This window comes from Ctenocephalides felis, unplaced genomic scaffold, assembly GCF_003426905.1.
Source record: "Ctenocephalides felis isolate EL2017-DRISC unplaced genomic scaffold, ASM342690v1 CF-g0.4_SCAFFOLD_03571, whole genome shotgun sequence".
NCBI lineage: Eukaryota > Metazoa > Arthropoda > Insecta > Siphonaptera > Pulicidae > Ctenocephalides > Ctenocephalides felis.
Window position 1 is genome coordinate 53488163 of NW_020539725.1, and position 20904 is coordinate 53509066.

Sequence of the window (20904 nt, forward strand, 5' to 3'; positions counted from 1 at the left end):
TTCTATTTCTTTAATTGGTTTTACAGTTTGTCATTAAAATTATATGAAAAACTACATGTGATTGCGCCCCCTCGACGTTGCGCCCACATTTTTCGCCTTCATGGCAATATTTTATATGCATAAATTATTCATTATTTTTACATTACAAATTTAATTTATGATCGATAGTTTGACTCATCAAAAGCATTAACACCATTTGAAATACTGTTAAGTTCTCTTAAATAATAAAGTTTAGTTTTGATACAGCGTTTTGATGGCTAAGATTAAGGGGGTCCATTAAAGAAGTGAAGTTTTAAAGGTGAGGGGGGGTTTGGCAAAGAATCACAAAATATCACGAGGGAGGGGTATTGTAACATATTACAATATTGCATTTATTTTTTAACTGATTGTTTTTTAAAAAAATCAAAGATTTTCAAAAAAAAATAAAAAATTTTACAGTTTTATTTCGTAAATAAAAATACTCTTGATGTTTGGTGGGGGAGGAGGGTAATTTTGAATATTACCATATATCGATATAGAGGAGGGAGGGTTCCAAAAATTCTTAAAAACTCGCTCACCTAATTGATGGACGCCCCCTAAGGTGCACTCCCTTCACCGCATGTGTATATGTTTAAGATTTAGTTTAAAAAATTTTGAAAATATAGATTTCAATAGGATTCCAAGTATAAGTATCCCTTTGTATAAAGTTTCTTAAAATGCATATAATAAAATACCCCAACAATGTATTTTATTATTGTCAAGAGCCATAAGACATCTACAATAAGGAAATTGCACCATCTCAAATGCTCGCAGGAACGGATGGATGTGCTTTATGTCGAACTTTCTATTTTACTCAACGCACATCCCATCATTTCCCAATATTGTGTTAAGATATTGCAATTGCATTATTTATTTTATCTCATAATTTTGTCATTATATGTTTTATGGAATGCACAGTTCGTCTAAGAAGCCAATGGATATGAATGGATAATAATAGATCGATCTTTAAATTACATGCAAAATTATTGCTGAAATTATGATTTTTAGACTATTAACGATAAAGTTTTATTAGATTCGATTTTATATAGCATTGCTAAATAATAGATTTTTGCAAAATTTTAATTGCAAAAGTATAATATTTAGTCAAAAATCTAAAAAACATTAACTATGCTCTAAAATTAATCGTTCTATATTTTTTTCTTTTATTTGATTTGCTTCCCACCTAAAGAGTCATTTAGCTAATAGACCTAACATTATCAATGAGTAAGACACCATTAATGGTGGAATAAAAATAAACATGAAGAATAAATAGTTTTGCTTGCAAAATTCTTGTTAAATTTAATTAATAGAAGCAGAAATAAAACAACATTAAAATAGAAGAAATAAAATGCTTGATAAATATTTGATAATAATGTAAATAATCTTTCATCAAAGAATTAGTTAGTTAAGAATTCTTAGAGTTTAATATATAATAAAAGTAAAACTTCTTTGCTGTTTTTTTCGTACTAACTACCTTATAGTATTTTTTTTCAAACTAATAGCAAAGGTATTGAAACTTTGTTTATTGAATATAAGCTGATGATTCCGTGCATACCGCAATGCAATGCAGTTTTATTTTTTACAGATTATTAGTATTTTTTTAGTGAATATGTATATTTTTTATTTACTTATTAATGATCTAAAATATTTTCGAATCGCCACTCCAATATTTTCACCATTGTGTTAGTAATTCAAAGACTTAAGGAATTCCAGTTCCATCCCATTAGTAATGATACAATTGTTCTGGAATCAAATTAGACGCGCACCACACAGACATCTGAAATATTGTTGCTCCAAGAACAAAAAACCTAATAACTGGCGGCGTTCATAATTGAAAACGGAAACCGTATAGGAATAATGATGTGTTTTATTTTTATATGAATTACTTTTGATCCAAGAGGCAACGACGAATAATAAATATGAGAAACTTGCAAAGAAAAATGGATAAAAAAATCCAAAATTACTAATGTTACTTGCATTATAAAACTATACCTATAAATGATTCATGTAGTGAAAATTTCAAAGATTTTAATAAATGTGTTTGTATTAGCGAAATGGTGTAAGTATTAGAATTAAACTACCATGCAATTCATATAAAATCTTTTCTTTTTTTCATTTTAAAAATGAGGCTGCATAAATTCAGTATGACTTCAATGTAATTAAATCGGATACTAAATATTCAAAATGTAACCATAATGTAAAGATATTACTGGCGTAATGATCGAAAAATCTACATCCATGCAAAATAAATAATAAAAAAAAATATTTAAATTATTTCCCATACCGGGAATCGAACTCGAGCCTCCTGGGTGAAAGCCAGGTATCCTAGCCACTAGACCATATGGGACATGGAAATACTCTTCATCTTCTTTTATGGGATTTGACTTTTAATTACTTTTCATACAAATGGCCTAAAATGCTAAATATATAAAATAAATTCAGTTTTGAAAAAATTGATTTTTCTGTAGTTCCTTCTCCTTAACTTGCCGAATTTATGTATGAAAGGGAGATGATAACGTAATTTTATTTTGAATATATTATTCGTTTAAATAAATGTTAAGTTAAAAAGTTTTTTCTTTTTTATATATTAACTATAGTAGATACACCACTGGGCGTATGTGCTAATTTGTAAACAACCAATTGTAAACACTTGTCAGCATTCTCTGCTAAATATAATTATTTTTATAGATTGCAGAATAAAAATAAAATAAAAAAAATAAAAAAAAAAAGTTAAAAAGTTGCAATTGTATTAGTTAACATTTCATTATTACAAGTATCAGTCTATTAATTTATTAATATATTTTTAACTTTCCGTAGGGTAAGTTATTGTAATCGCAAAAAAATCAAAAATATAATATATATCTTTACGTTTCTTTATTCATTTTGGCATAGCTTAGAAAAATATGAATGCATGTGTGAGTGCGTGCATATGTGTACGGATAGAAATTTTTGTCAACGTTTTCGGGAATACAGATCAACCGATTTCAATAATTTAAAAAACATTCAATTTCTATTAATAAGGAGACGTTTTTGGCCAAGGCAGGTTCAGCCGTTTCGAAGATACGGGGCTAAAAGTGCCAAAAATGGTAATTGATTTTTTGAGAGAACAGAGCGTCCGATTTGCATGATTTAAAAACATTTTACTTGTATTGACAAAATGAAGAAATTATTGAATATTTGGGAATGCAGGTCTAGCGGTTTTGAAGATCGATCAAAAAAAGTGAAAAAAATGCCATTTGGGGATCAAAAATGATCATTAGATACATGCACATCAAATTATCAGATATTTTATAGAGATGTTATTAATAAGTATAAATTTTGTTTACATTTCTATGGGTTCCGCACCAAGGTTTGTCCGTTAAGCTGCGACGCGGCGCTTACGCGCTTCGATTACATGATTGCTTTGAAAAAAGTTTAAAATTATCAAAATTTTTTAAAAAACCCTTTTTATCAAAAAAGTTATCTTTTTTTTTAAAAAATTTCCAAATTTTCAAAAATCTCATTTTTTTCGAATTTTGCAAAAAAATTTAAGGCATTTAAAAAAAGTATATATTTTTGGTTAGTTCCAGCATTCAACAAAATTTTATTATTCTATAAAAATGTATCGACTTGGTGTTTTTTTTTCAGACTGTTCATACCTCTCGTACTAAAAATACTGTTTTATCTATAATAAGTTTTCTATGATGAGAATTACTTTCTTTGTGACCCACTGTGCAAAACTCACTTTTATTTTCTAGTAATGATGATGGTTTCAACAAGTTCTCGCACTCATGTACATTAATTATTGCTATGATAATTGACAATTAAAATTAGTTTAGATCATTATATGTAAAATTTTTACAATCACCTATAATCATTATAAGATATACAATTTTTGCTCTAAGTTTTTTTGAACCATCAAATAAAAAATTGCATGATGTAAATAGGAAATTATAAATTGGACAACTTCTTCAATATCAATGTAAAAAAGTCGAGTTCAATAATATCTTAAGTGCAATCATAATATCCAATTTCTAAATTATGTTAATTTCATGAAAAGGAGGACATTGTATTGATACTTCATAAAATTTAAGTACAAAAAATATAAAACAGATACATACATATAACTTTCAACTGACTAGCTAATAATGAGCAATTTATAATAAGCTTTATTTCTAATTACCATGATTAATTAAATTGTTCGTGTTTCTATAAAAGACTAAACATTGACTTTATCGCGTGCTTGTGCATATACCATTATCAATATTTTGCAGACGTTAATGATATTGTTTTGATAATAAAATTGTTGTTTATATAATGGTTTTACGTGAAAATCCGTCATGTATGAGCAATTTAGTAAGAAAATTATGAATGCATTAAATAAATACTTATAATCTATATAAGAATTGATAAAACATTCCGGAAATATAGATACAAAAATAGTTAGTTACTCAAATCTTAAAAGAATTTTATTTCTAATGGTTAATATTTTGAATATTATTTATTTTTTCATAACATTAAAATTATAAATAAACAAAGATTTTTTACTAAATGAACAGGGACATAAATCAAAAAGGTACAACAAAATTTTGGTTGAAAACTTTTCAGTTCGTTTAGATATATATATTTTCTTAAGCCACCTTGAGATTTCCTTAAAAAACATCATTTAAGACCATTGTATCATTCGGCGGAATGTAAAAAATATTTTTTATATTAAAATTAAATTTATTTATTTAATAAATAAAATTAAATTTATTAAATTTAATTTATTATTAAACATTTGAGTATATTAAGGTTTTTTTACATTTTAAACATTAAGCTAATTAGAAATTTCAAAGCACTAAAGGGTGTCCATAAATTTCGTGGGGTTTTTAGAAGGAGGGAGGGGGGTTGACAAAAAATTACAAAATATCACGTGAGAGAGAGGGTGGGGCTATAGTAGAATATCACGTTAATTTATTTTTTACCTGATTTTTTTTAAAAGAAATACAAGCATTAAAAAAAATACCAAAAAATTACAACTGAAACGTGATGTTTGCCGGGGGAGGGGGAGTAATTTTGGATCCAAAAATCTTCAAAAAATTGATCACGTGATTAATGAACGCCCCGTAAGTAGATTCTAATTATCATTAATGCTGTTTAGTAGTTACATACTAATATATTACGAATTTGTAAATTTATTTTATTCAACGCAAAACTTTATCTATATCTTTGTCCATTACTTCTACTCATTCACATAATTAAATTTGAATAAAAGAATCATAAATATCAAGTTCATGAACGTTCAAAATATTTTAATATAACAAAAACTGTGCATGAACTTTCAACAATGGATAAATTCACCAAATTCACATGCTTATTTGTAATTTTTGTGATAGTATCGTAATCGGTAGAAAATTTCACTAGTTAAAGCTTTACCGAAATACTCTCATTCAATGAGTTTTTAATGTTCTTTATTTATAGAGTGATAGTTGGTGAATGTTTTATGTAACTTGTAAGGAATTCATATCTGCTCTAAATTTTAAAATTTTATTCTATTCTGGTGCTTAGTAAAAAATTTAGTAATTATGAATGACAATATGAAAACACTATTTTGATCTTGACAAAAACAAAAAATATTGGTTTAATCAAAGATAATTGGTTGGGAATCGCATTGATTAGTTTTTTGGTTTCGTCATAATTAAATGTTAAAAATATTTGTTTGTTCATTTTAATGAAACTTTGTTTAAGGATAGATTTTGCAGTCTAAAATAACATAGTAGAATGTTATAGGCCTATGATAAGCAATTAAATTATAAAAAATCATCAAAAATTAGAACTTTGTTGCGTACTTGATTCTAATCAGAATGAAGCGATTCTAATTAGATTCTAATCTTGAGCGATTCTAATCAGAATCTATGCCAAAGCACAAGTACGTTCTATGTTTCGTAAGTGTCTACTGAAATTGATTAAAAAAATTAATTCACTATATACAATTACAGATATTATAAGTAGGTATTTTTGAGAGACATCAATTGGAAATTGTATTGATTATTTGAAAGAAAGAACGTTTTAATAATAACAAACATGATTATTTGGTAAAAAACTAAACTTATATTGTTTTTATTCAACATGTACACATATCTGAAATTTTTAGTTACTGATTTCAAATAAACATAGTGCAAGAGAAAAAAGTATGGAATGGCTAAATATTTTTGAAGAAGTCGGCAGACTCTCCATCTATAAGCCCACAATATTATGGTCCCGTAAATGTATATATTTATATATGATAATATATAAAAATTCACACGCGTTCTTGTAAATTTTCCCTTTCGCACAGTACGGCGAAGACAACAATGAGCGCTTTTTAATTTTCGCAGTTTCAATTTCATTATTGTAATATTGTTGCTCGGAGGGTACCCGATACGATCAGCTCATGAAAAACGCCAGTGTACCGTTAGGTTCCGACCTTGCAACATCGTCGACTTTAAAATAAAGAAAAAAACAAGACAAATTGATTTAATGAATATAAATTTATTAAATTATTATTCCGGTCGCGCAGGATACTAAAAGATTACTTGTGATATAAAGTGTATGCAAAATCGAATTTGATTTGAAATTTTAATAACGGATTATGAGATTTTTTTGAAAAAAAATATTGTTTTGATATAATAATACTAAATATCCTAAATAGATGTAAAATCTGTTGAATATTATAAAATTAAAAAAAATAATAAAAAAAATTAGATGAATAATAAATATTGAATATATTCCAAAGCAGTGATGAAAAATGTTGATTTAGAAAATAAAACTCAATTTAAATTTTATAATTAAATTTTTAGTTAAAATAATCCTACTAAATATAAATGAATGTAACGAGAATATAATAATGTTGAAATTCTATAGTTCTTCAAAGCTCTAATGTTTCATAATATTGTGGGGTAAACACAGAACAAATGTGCTTACCTTTGTTTTAGTGTTTTCCGCACTCAACAGAGGGTCATCTGTGCTCAAATTCTTTTCAATGAGATGATTTATTTACTCATTTTACTATATACACATACTTTAAACGTTTAAATGTTTTTACCATATATTCTTGTGAAAACATATACGTGCTTCAGTTGAAAATATATTTATTACGTGTATTTTTTTCTCATTTTATTTGTTTGAATTAATCTTTTTTATATTATATATTTATATAAATCTCACCCAGAATTGCACCTAGATAGAAATAGTGTTTTTCGCACTCAACAGTGGGTGATCTGTGCTCAAATCCATCGCTCTTTTTATAGAACTGATTCTTTTACTATAATACACATACTTTAAATGTTTAAATTTTTTATACTATATATTTTTGGTAAAACATATTTCAGACTTAGTTGAAAATATATTTAATACTGTATATTTTTTTATTACATTTTTTATAATTTTTATACTATATATTTTTGGGAAAACAATTTTCTGATTTAGCTGGAAATATATTTAATACGTGTATATTTTTGCTCATTTTATTTGTTATTAATCAGGGTTATTTTTTATATATCATAAATCTTATCTAGAACTGAACCTAGGGAACCTGAAATTTACGTGCTACCATTAGTGGTGCTCCTATGGAGTGCGGTAATAATTAAAATTGATGTAATGTCATAGAGGATGTGTTTGCTATTTATTTATCTTATTTATGTTCTCTATGGACTTTATTTTTCTAAAAAACGAATACTAATGTTGCGCAATTAATATAATTAGTTTCATATAATATTTTATAACTTTATTTAAAGGTTTATTGAAGTTTATTAATGAAAAAAATCATAAATATGAGTTCCATAGAAAATTCTAACAAAACCTTCTATCTTTAGAGTAATTTCCATCTAAGCACTATTAAAATTATAAACTGCATTAAGTTTATTTTGAATCGATACTTAAATTAATTTTCTAGTAAAAACATGTGAATTTGCTTTATAAAATATCAATCAATTATCATGGAGAATCAAGTTCTCAAAGCTAATGACCAACGCCATAAAGTGGTAATTTATTTCGGCGATACCTCTGCGAAAATAACTGAAACATCCTGCACAAATCTAGACCAAATACGTTGCCCAAAACCAAAGATACCACCAAAACCAGCCCGCAAGCATTGCGGCAGCAGTAGCGACACCGCCATAGAGAGCGGAGAAATCTCGAACTCTAATGATGAATTGACATCGGAAACGGAAGCGCACGCGCGCCGCTTGTTAGAGGAAACCGCCATGTTGTATTTGAAACGGAAAGAAAGAAATACTATGTTAGCGGATGATCATATTTACCAAGAAGTCGATGATGGTGTAATAGATGTTAATTTTGAAGATAATTATGAGTGTGCTTCCCGTTTAGTGGCGGATATTGAGAGAGGTTCTTGTGAGGCTGAAAATGAGCGAGGTGATGCTTATGGTGATGATTATGAGTATGAGCGATTGGATTATTATTCGGATTGGAGTTTTGTTCAGGAATGGCGAGCTAGGTAAAATGGCGGCCCCCATTTTTTCAAATACAAAGCACTAATGATAAAAATACAGTAAAGCAAAGTTTATACTAAAATTTATACAATGTACGTTTGGTAATTGTATGCAATTATGGGCAATTTATTATTATTAGTTCTAGTTTTCCTATATTATAGGCATGTTTATTCTAGAAGTCAATAGTAACCTGTCAAGCAAGCGCTAAGATGAAAATATAGATATTCATGCCTATATTCAATCATTTGTTCATGGTCTAATTTGTACTTAATTGTCTTATTGGAAAAAAGTTTTAACTTATATTCATAATTCATGATTCATGATTTTTTATGCTATTATTTTATTTATCTTAAGTCGATATTTAAATTCAAATATATATTCCAGACCTTCCCGATCAGAACTTACATATTCTACAACCCCAACCTTAGTCAACAACTCCTCACATCATGAGAGTCCAACACAATCAGGACGTGTGTATATGCCAGCTACAAGTGGTCCTGCTTGCAAAATTGTCAAGGTAATTTTAAACAATACAGAAAACAAATTAAAATTCATATAATTAATGTAAAATACTAAGTTATTTTTTATGTTGAAGGAAGTAGCAGAAGTTCCGCAAGCTCCTCAGGAGCGATCACCTTCATCAGCTGTACCTGTAACTCCAACACGTAGCAACGATGTTATGATACCAGAAAGAGATTCCGGTAAAATATAAGTTTTTTTTAATTATATTTTATTTTCTCAAAGTGATCGAAGTAGTTTAATTAGTGGATATAAATATGTTGAACACAAAATATAAAATTAGTTTTTAGTGTTACTTGTAAATAAGTTATCATCCAAACGTTTTAGCGTTAGATCTGCTCAAGCCTTTACCACCAAAGCGTCTCAAAAAAGAATCTGCAATGATGATTTACTACAAAATATAACATAACATTTATGAAGGCGCTATCGCAGGATAGCGATCCTTCTCACCCAGTCAAATAAGTGTAACAAATGTAGCTGAATGTACTTTGTATAGCTTGCTATGAAAAATAAATCAAAAAAAAAAAAACTTGTAAATCCATCTATGCAGAAATTTTTTTCTTGCTGACTTAATTACATCTAAGCAGTATTTTTTGTATCCAATACTGACTTTTGATAAATATCTTTTACCTTGTGAACAATTTAACTATAACTATATTAACTAATATTTTAGGTCCAGGACGAGCTTTATCATCATGCCAGCGTGCAGTTTTAGGTCCAGTGAGGTTGGCAGCACACAGTGGACCGGTTAGGTCGCAGCCAGCTTTTGCAGAATCTTTAGAAAGACCGAATTCTTATAATAATGATGTTCAGCAGGTAGATAACTAATATTTTCTGAAGAGTTAAAAATATTTACTAATAAAATGTACAATTTAAGCGTGTCAGAGACTACCCATCATCGTCAGATGAAAATCGATCTTCTGGGCATGCTTCTATGTCGGACACGACAGGAAGAGCTAGTTCGTCATCTCCGCATTCTGGCAAGTTTACACATTACTATTTTGAATAATTAATAATTTTATTTTATAATTTTATTTTATATATATAATTAATAAATTTCAAACTATTCAAATTAAGGTTTAGGTGTCAATACATCAGGAGAGCAAGATTTCAATAACCAGCATGAACAATCTCTGAATGCGGTGCCAGAAGATTCAAGGTTTTCGGCTGGAGTCACGCAACGTAACAATGTCAGAGGACAATATGGTCGACCAAGGCATAGAGTTCCTAATAAGGTAAATCACTCGTTATTTTGAGAAAAATAAGACGTTACAATTATATCCCAGTTACCTCTCAGTATTTTTCCTTTTCTATGTTTATGATTGTGAAATTCATAATAATAATTTCATAATATATATGTATTTTTAATATTATTACTATGTCTGCTTTAAAAACGATAGTAAATATACTTGGACTGATAATACATTAATATTTACGATTGAGTACATATTTGTACAATTATGATACAATGTGATATGAAGATCATATTTCGAACACTTCTATGTATTATCATTTTGATAAAACTGTGCAAACTTAATTCATTCGATTACATTACACAAGAATACTTATATAAATATTTGTAAATTACTTTACATTTTATAAGTGTAATTAACAATATAAAAAAATATTGCATTTTGAATGAAAAACTAAGTTTTTGCAATACAGCTTTTAAATTTTGGGATCGCTAGAAATATTTAATATAAACTAGACTTAATAGAATTATACGTTAATACATAATTTTAATAGGCTCCACCAACTGCAGCCCCACCTTGGCACGGTGGGTCTCGTGTCCAGGATATACAGTCAGCTCTGCAACAACTTACAACTCGCACGTCGCAGCAGCAACAACAACATCTTCAGTCACAGCAACAACATAATTTACAACATTTGAAACATGGGCAACGAGTACCACCTTCAGCTTACAGTTCTGCTACCAGTGTGGGGTCTGAAAGTTCATCCGAAGCTTTGCATAATCCTGCAGGCGGATTACTCGCTAGACATTCTTCATCTTTGGAGACAGTGGATACCAGCGCTACTGGTGCTGACGAATTTGTTTGGGTGGATTCTCATAACAGGTATTATTAAAAACATTTTGGAGACAGGAAATAATTTAATCGTCATAATTTTAAAATTCAAGACTATTTTTTATGAATATATCTACGTCTATATAACCATTTTTACAGGTTGGTAGAACTGCATAGAGCTCCATGGTCTGCACGTTGTATTGGCCGATTAATTCGCCATGGCCGATGTAGACCACATAGTGACCGCCTTGCTCCAGAAGCAGTACCGAGGTTGGCACAGCTGCTCCAACGCGCTTTGGTACGAATAGCTCGGGAATCTCAACGTTTAGCTGCTGCTTTAGGGTTTTGTTCTAGACACGAAATTGCTGCGGCAATGAGGATTGTTTTGACGCCCTCACTTGCGGATTCTTGCATTAAGGTATTTCGTATTTTATGTGATATAGAAATATATATATATATATATATATATATATATATTGATTTTGTTTTATCATTCAGGCATGTCAGCGAGCTGCCGCAATGTTTGCTGCTCCTGGAGATGCTGGTGCTCCACGTCGAAGCAAGTCATCCAGAGCAGGTCTACTGCTTAACATTGGAAAATTTCAAAGGTGGATGACAGATGTTCGACTTGCAAATTTTGTTCATGAGTGAGTATAATTTATTCACGTACTTATACATATTTTATATTACATTCTTATAATGTTACAAATATTAAAATTGATATGTAATTCATCTTGTTCTTTTATTTATTTATTTAACGTATTTTGTTGTAGGTATGCAGCTGTATATTTATGTGCTGGCTTAGAAAACCTTATAGAAGAATCATTATTGTTGTGTTTACCTCCACAAGGTGCTCCACCTCTGACACCGGTAGGTTTAGAGCAGGCTGTCGCCAGTCGGAGTGAACTTTGGGGATTATTGCAACCTTATGCTCATCTCAATGCGGGTAGAATAGCAAACGGTCAGTATTACTGAAAAACGCAACAATTGCAAAACTAGTGGGGTGGGTGGCATCGTGCCTTAAGGCAAATTGCTGGAACTTCCCGTACCGTAACGAAACGTTCGAGGAATATTGAATGTTTTCAAATAGATTATTATAAATATTGTATTATTGTCTAATATTTATAATAATTATATAAACTGAATTGCAGAGTTGAAATTATTTGTTTAAAGTATATTAGAACTATAGTCAGAATTAAAAATAAAATCTGAATTATTTTCGATATACAAAAAATTAAAAAAAAAAAAAAAAAAAAAAAAAAAATGGTACTAAATTTTTTTTTCCAAAATTAATTATTTTGTTAAGACAAGCAGAAAGTTCTTTGAATCAATTGAATCGGACGCTTAGTTCTCTCAAAAACTGCCATTTTTTGTACATTTAGCTCTGTATCTCCGAAATGGCTGGGCCTGCCTTTGCGAAAAACTAATAACCTTTTCTCCCAATCATTACTAATGGAATGTTTTTTAGATCATTCAAATCGGATGCTCCGTTCTCTCAAAAACTCGATTTCTATTTTCTGCACTCTTTGCTCCTTATCTCCGTAACTGCTGGACCTGTCTTTGCCAAAAACTAATCAGCTCTTCTCCTTATTAATAGGAATCGAATGTTTTTTAAACCATTCAAATCGGTTGATCCGTACGCCCGAAAACGTGGACGAAAATTTGTATCCATACATACATACACACCACCCACACACACACACACACACACACACACATCCATTTTTTCTGAGGTATGCCAAAACGTTCAGAAACCTTCAAAACGTCGAGAAATGTAAAAATTTTCAATTCCGATTTTCGGCCCATTACAATAACTTACCCTACGGGAAGTTAAAAAAATTGAATAAAAAATCAATCGATACAAAATGGCTGGTCTTGGTGTTTTATTGTTTAAGAAGTCCTCAAGATATTATTTTCATTCAGGTACGCTTTCTTTACCTTGTGGAGCTTCTTCAGAGCCTTGTTTATTGACGACTTGCGTAGGATCGGCAAGAGAATTAACGCAACTGGCCAATAGAGCTCAGCGACCTGGTTGCTTACCACTGGGACCTTGCGCTATCAGAGCTTTATTTTACTTTATGAGATGTTCCCAACTAGAAAATAGAACTTCTGGCGACGTGTCTCAAGGAATGATTATGTCATCTCAACATCCTAATGGTAAAATAATCGATGTGCATACGAGAAGTATTTTATACAGTCTTTTATAAAATAACCTTTTTCTAAAAATTTCAATTCAGATCGATCGTCATCTGGTGTTTGTCATGCAAATGCTGCTGCACAGGTTATGAATTCTTCATCAGTTTCTCAAATTACAAATTTACCTACAATTCAACAACAACAGCAACAGCAACAACAAAATCAAGAAAGGATTCAAGAAAAGCAATATCCTGCTCCACCCTCTATACAGCAGGATTTAGCCCATGAACGCGCATATGCTGTTTTACCACCTTTGGGTGAATGGTTACGAGTTGCTGGAACCCATGCTGAGCACAGACATGCCTTGAGTGTAGATGCAGATGATGTTCTGCAAGCTGCGCGATTATTGCTGCCTGGGGTTGATTGTCCTCCAAGACCTTTAAGGTTTGTAAACAATATTGGGTGAAGTAAGAAGTTGAAAACTATTCAAAATGAAAAAAAAATTATAAAATATCTTAACATAATTATATATCATTACATAAATTCCATGGTTTATGAATATGTGGATATGAGTTATCACTTATATCTAAGACGTTAATTAATATTTCTGAAAATAACCTTATCAACTATTTTCAATTATTAGTTTACCGGAACCTATCCAAGCAGCTTCGACGACTGCAGACCTATCAAATGAAGCTGCTAGAAGGGCATGTCTGCATCTGGCCATACAACTTTTGTCATCAGGCAGATCAGAACATATTGACCAGGGTTTAAATTTATTGCCACCCCAGCAAAGACCTAAGGGTCTAAATGTAATGGATTATGAAGGCAGGACAGCCTTGATGTTGGCCGTTTGCAGAGAAGATGATAAGGCTATTCAAGTAAAAATTACTAAAAATTGTATTCGAATTATTTTTATGATAAAAGAAAAATTTCTAAACGCCTTCTTGACTTTTTTCTGCGATTAGGTTTTATTAGATGCTGGCGCCGATATAGATGTGGAAACTCCAGCACCTGGGCCTTCATTTCCAGGTGCTCATCCAGTAGCTCGCTATTGGACTGCTCTTACTTTTGCCTGTTGTCTTGGTAGAACTTCTTCTGCAGTAATTTTGTTAGAGAGAGGAGCATGCGTAGAGGGCGGCGCAGGAATTACCGAGGACAGAGGAGCCCTAACACCATTACAGGTATTACATTTACCATATCCAAGAACCATATTTATATTTTGTAATAATAATTTGCAATTTTTTGATACAAGGTTGCTTGCGGTTCTGGTCATATAGATATTGTATCTTTGCTACTTCAACATGGTGCCAACTGCTTTCTGTCGACCTTGCCTACTGACACATTGTGCTATTCTGGTTCTGCTCAAAGAGGATGCTACAGGTTAAGAAATAATTATCTTAGCTTTTGGCTTTTTGGACATAGACATAAATATGTTCAATATAAACTAAATTTAAATTTATTTTTCTATTTTACAGTGCCGTTTCGGTAGCAGCTTGTCACGGTAAACGCGCGACTTTACTTCGTTTATTACGGCATCCTGGTGCGCCTGCACGTAGAGAAGTTCTGAGCTTGCAGGAAATGTTAGCTGAAGGTCATCAGCAGATGCAGCAGCAACAATCTGCTTCGCCTACAGACACTGGCGGTAACAAGCGCAGACTTCGAGCTTTGCAGGAAGCTATGTATCATAGCGCCGAAAACGATCATCTTGGTAAAATACTTCTATTGATATGCAAATTTAATATTTGATGTAATATTGATATTCGATCATTGTCAATGAAATTTTGGGTTGACTCAAATAATTAGAATTAGAAAACATAATTTAAATATGTTTCGAAGTTACGTTGAACTTTATAAAAGGAGGTAGAAAAAATTGGTTCAAGTATGTTTTAAATTATAGATATTACGATGGAACTACGAGTTCTTGGTGCACCATGGACGTTGCACAGTTGGACATTATCGCTTTCTTCGGCACACGAGGCGCGCTCTGAAGGTGCATGTTCTCAACTCTTGAGAGATTTTATACAACTGCTCCCTGAAGATAAACAGCAAATGCAACAACTGGCACAAGATTGTCTACCATTGCTTTTTGCTGTATTTAGAGCAGGAAAAGTAAGAAATATGATAGCATTTCAATTATTTGAATCATATCAGAGTTTAAAGGGTTTTCAATTTGTTGTCTTTCTTCTCATTATTTTAGAAGGAAAGTACTATGTTATTGCTTGCTGATATATTCAGCACCATATATGGAAAAGCACCGATACCTCCTATAGAAGAAGAACCATCCAATTCGGGAAGCACAGCAGCATCTAGAATTGATCCATCGTTTGTAAATAATCCTGAACTTAGCGATGTCGTATTCAGGTAAAATTATTTTTGAGGTACTTACATTGATTTATGTTTATTTTTAAATATTTAGAAATAAATAGATTTGCTGAATTTGTTACTTCCTGAATTCATTTGCCGTTATATAATATAATTAGGGCATCATGGATCGATGCTCAGGATAATTGCATAACAAACTTGCATACCTACTATATTATTATGCATATTTGCGAATTATTACTTAAGAAATATAGTTTTGTATAATAATTATGTAAATATAGTAAAGTAATGTAGTGTTTTACTTCGGACTTTGTTAGAATATTTTTAATATAAAAAGAAATATTAAAAGAAAACTAAGTTAAGTTTAAAATTTCTAAATACGAGTAGGTACTATAACTTCTACCACTACATCCTGTATATGTTTTTTCACAGAGTTGAAGGACGTATTTTCTATGGACACAAAATAGTTTTAGTAACTGCTTCTCCACGTTTGCGTGCTATGCTTAGTTCAAAAATTAGCACAAGTGATGGATCTCCGCCTACAGTACAAATTAATGACATAAGATATGGAGTATTTCAAGTAAGGAAATACATTATTGTTCTAATTTCAAAATTGGTTGATTTGGTTTATAACTTACTGCTGAAACAATTGTGAAAAATTTATTATGAACTCTACACCAAATATTTAAGTAATATTTATGTACGATTTTGAAAATTTTGTTACCTTCCAGTTGGTGATGGAATACCTTTATTCCGGATCAGGAGCTTGCCTGACGCAAGCAACTGCTCCGCGCGACCTTCTGGAACTAATGGCAGCAGCCAAGTTTCTTCCAATTAGGACCATTGCTCCGTTATACAGAAGCTAGATGTTCAGCATTATTAGACACTGAAAATGTGGTTGCTATGTATATACATTCCAAGGTAAGTACAGTTACAGTTACAGTTACAGGCCTGTTACTGTACAGAAGATAAAATTTTCTTATAGTCAATCCCTAAATCCAATGACTGAAATTTGGATGTTCAATGACTCTTTAAGGTGTACAATGCCCTACATCTCTTGCAATACTGCCAAGGTTACCTTCTCCAAAACATGGTAGAGTTGTTAACCTACGACGATTCCGTGAAGAGACTTTTATTTGCAAAGAAGTTACCTAATCACGACGCCTTATCAGGACTTCTTGCGACACTACAACATCGCATCACTGCCGGTAAGATGGATTCCAGCAACAAGGTTGGTCAGAATGGTTCAATTGATTCTAGGTGATCAGTTTTTTTTCCCAAAATTCAATTTAAATTTACTTGCGTTAGTAGTAACTTGTTCTTGTGGAAGCGTTATATTCAGGTTCAATCTGAACATTTATTTCATATTTCTTTTCGGAAATAAAATATTACTAAGAGTTAATATCGCAACTAAATATAGCCTATATGAGTAAAAACTACTCCATATAACATTATATATATATATATATATATATATATATATAATTTATTATATATATAATTTATTATATATACATATCTAAGCTGTATAGTCAAATAGTATTGATTTTCTAATCATAATCTATGTTATAATTTTAATACGATTTGTTCATAGAATTGAGCAAATATTAGAAAGTATTATCTTATTGGCAAAAACGATATATATAAACATATTTTAACTGCATTTATAATTATTCTAAGACTGTTATTTAAATATATACATATAAATTACAAATTATATTTATCGTAATTAGTTTATTTAGACTCTTGCGAGTATAATCATGATCTTACTTATTGCAGTATTCAATTTCGATAATGCTTTATCTTAATAAACAATGTGCAATTATTTTTATCCTAATAAAACTGAAGTGTTCAAAATAAAAAGTATTAAAATTTAATAAAATTATTAATAAATACAAAATAAATTAACTAAAAAAGATACATCTTACAAAAGTAAGATTAATGACTAAATTAGCATAAATTAGTTTGTTATTTATCAAAAAAGATGCTATAAATAATTAAAAAACTAATTATTTGAGTAAATCATATAGCATTTATGTTTTTATAATATTCAAGAGAGTAAATTTTATAACACTATTACTACTACTATTGATATGTAAATATAAAAAGTACCTACACATATTTAAAAAAATATTGACATATTATATAAATTATAAATAAGAATTATATATTAATTGGTATATATAAAATATATTTATGATAATGTTTTTTACTTTTATACAGTATTTATATTGTTAATACATATATAAAAAATATTTTTGTTTTTATTATTGTATTGACAATGCTTCCAATAACACTATTAGTAAATATCCGTTTTAAAATTTGTGACTGCATAGTTTCCGGTTCCGATTTGATGACATTAACTTTTTTTGGGCACTGTTCGGTTACGCATGGAAAATATATACAGTGGTACCCCGCCTTACGAGCTTAATTCATTCCAAAAGTACGCTCATGTCGAATTGTTCGTATCTCGAAGCAACTTTTTTTATATAATTACATTGAAATGCTATTAATTCGTTCTACACAGTTTTTTTATTTATAATAAAAATAAATGAAACATTTATTGCTAAGACCAAATACTGAAAAAATCATATTCTGCCCAAAACATAGTAAATTACTAAATAAAAAATGACTAAATCTTAGTTAACTGGGAATAATTTTTTTCTGATTTTTCTCTTGGCAGTTATAGTCCAGTCATTATAGTAAGTTCACCTCGGAATTAGAGATACCCAGGTGTAAATCTGTAAATAATCTATAAATACGGCAAATACACCCTAAAAGTTGTCTCAAAACCTACATTTGGTAGGATACGTACCATATGTAGTCTTGAGACAACTTTTAGGGTGTAAATATACAAGTATTTACAGACCTTCAGCTGGGGTATCTCGAATTCCGAGATTCTTACCTAATATAAGCTTAAATGACTGGATTATTACAGTGAATCTTTGATTGACAACGTTGCTTGACGTTGAGTTCTGGGACACCCTGTCTATATATTCATTTATATATGTAAAAAAAAACATTTTTATTTTAATTGAGCATATTTTTTAAAAAGTTTCCAGAATGTTGGACCTGTGCGTTTGTATCAGAATGTATTATCTAGCTTACACATAGGATGTGTGACCTCTCGCCAATTTTAATAGACGTTTTAACTGACCATCTCTTTAATGTTTGCAATTAATTATATCAACGATGTTCTTCATTGTACATGTTCACACACACACACCCCCACACACACTCACCCACATATATACATATATGCATGTATATATGTGTATGCATATTAATGTTATGCTGATTATTTTTGGTATAGTTCTACTTTTGTAGATTACTTTTTCAAAATAATTTTATTTAGTAAATTTTATTTAGTAAATTATTTTACTTTTTCGAAATTTCAAGTCAACTTTTAGCAGATATAAATTTTGTTTCATGAGCGACCGCCTAATAGGCTCGTTAAAAATTAAGTATTAGTTATAATATATTATGCTGAGATATTTTATAACAAAAATTAGAATTCAATAATTATTAACGCTCTTACGCAGACTTTCGTTTCTAGAGCAGTGAAGGCAAACTAAAGAAGAAAATATTTGTACCATATATTCCATAGAACTTCCTTGGTATAAAGGTAATAGCTTTGATTCTTAAACCAGAAGATATCAAGATTGATACCTAACTCAGACTGCCTGATATCAAACAGTAGTGATACCGGATTTCACTTACAAATATAAATGCATTTATATTTGTAAGTGAAGTCTGGTATCACTATGTTTTCAAGTCAAAATAGATCTTCCCTGGCATCATTTATATCTTTTTTATCTATGGCTGCATCTACTAAAAATGATCAATATTTGTGGAATTTTAATGATGAATTACATCAAATAGAAATAGGTCAATATGATCTATATTGATTACTTCTGACTTAACAATATACAATTTTAGTTGACAATTTTCTCTATACTCTATTGAGCCAAATATGAAAACGATTGTGAAAGACTGAAGTCGAAATTGGATCGCATAGACCTTTTTGGTGTCGTTTTGCCAATATGTAAAATTCAAATAACAAATTCTCTAAACTGCCTCTAATGGATATTATATATTATTTTGAAGAGTCAAACTTGTTGACTAGTTTATTTTATTAAACTGTGAATTTTATTCACTTACTTGTAACAAAATGTAAAACCGCGCAGTATAATATACATATATATGTCTATTGTCATACATATGTGATCAATGTCGAAGATGGTTTGGTCTTCACAAAGTAGTAGGTGCATCGTGTTCTAAAAAAATATTTTTTAATTTTTTTTATTTTTCCACCACTGTTATAATTTTCATACATTTGTGTATGATGTAGTGCGATTGTGTTAAAAAAATGTGATAGGTAAGCTTACAATGGTGTTAGTGTCAGTAATTCATGGAGCGTGACCCTTGTCTGCTGCGAATCATCCGAACGTGACCTCTCCAACAGTAAGCCACATAGTACACGATTACAGTCACGAACTTGGGTGATATATGGTAATAGATTTCTTTTTACATTATTTTTATATTATAGTAAAAACTTGATACCTTCAATTATCTTTGTACAAATAATAATAGAAAGTTTTACGATTTCATATCAAAGACAAAATTTTAACTTTTTAAAGTGTAGCTCACTTCTAATCGAATTTTACCTTAATTTTTTTAATTGATGAAGCATTTCTTGAGATCGACGAATTTTCAATTTTTTTCCAGTACACTCACATGTTTTTTTTATAATTTAGGTATCAAACAAATCGGAATGGCATGAAACGTCGAAAAAATATAAATTTGGCAAATCGGATTTTCTGACGAAGACATGAAATTCCTTTTCGGTAAGTTAAAAATTCTTTATAATAAAATATTTAATATAATTTGTAGTACAACTTGTAACATGGTGTACAAATTTTGTACATCATGTTACAAGTTTATCTTTAAATAAATTAAGAATAAATGATTTATCGATAATAAAATCTAATTATTAACTTCCCGTAGGGTAAGTAATTGTAATGGGCCAAAATTCGAAATTGAAATTTTTTACATTTTTCGGAGCAACGTGTGCAGAAAATAGAAATCGAGTTTTTCAGAGAACGGAGTATCCGATTTAAATAACCTAAAAAACATTCAATTAGTAATGATTGGGAGAAGTGTTTATTAGTTTTTAGCAAAGGCAGGCCCAGCCATTTCGAAGATACGGAGCGAAATATGTAAAAAATTGCTGTTTTTGAGAGAACTAAACGTCCGATTTAAATGATTCAAAAAACTTTCTGCTTGCCTTAACAAAATAATTGATTTTAGAAAAAAAAATTTTGTTTCAACTTTTTTTGTATATCGAAAATAATTCAGATTTTATTTTTAATTCTGACTATAGTTCTAATATACTTTAAACAAATAAGTTCAACTTTGCAATTTAGTTTATA

At 30.0% G+C, this 20904-nt stretch overlaps 1 protein-coding gene across 1 annotated transcript in view; it reads left to right on the forward strand.

Moving 5' to 3' along the window:
- Positions 1–16736, forward strand: part of LOC113386261 (ankyrin repeat and BTB/POZ domain-containing protein 2-like) — a 28347-nt gene extending 11611 nt beyond the window's left edge. The window contains 21 exon segments of the mRNA XM_026624051.1: positions 8853–8985; positions 9064–9169; positions 9661–9803; positions 9865–9967; positions 10065–10222; positions 10734–11062; positions 11171–11429; positions 11510–11658; positions 11785–11972; positions 12935–13168; positions 13249–13591; positions 13791–14028; positions 14116–14331; positions 14403–14530; positions 14626–14858; positions 15048–15259; positions 15348–15511; positions 15905–16052; positions 16204–16293; positions 16295–16393; positions 16509–16736. Of these exon segments, the coding sequence (XP_026479836.1) occupies positions 8853–8985; positions 9064–9169; positions 9661–9803; positions 9865–9967; positions 10065–10222; positions 10734–11062; positions 11171–11429; positions 11510–11658; positions 11785–11972; positions 12935–13168; positions 13249–13591; positions 13791–14028; positions 14116–14331; positions 14403–14530; positions 14626–14858; positions 15048–15259; positions 15348–15511; positions 15905–16052; positions 16204–16293; positions 16295–16393; positions 16509–16736 (3901 nt within the window).
- Positions 16737–20904: the final 4168 nt, after the last annotated feature.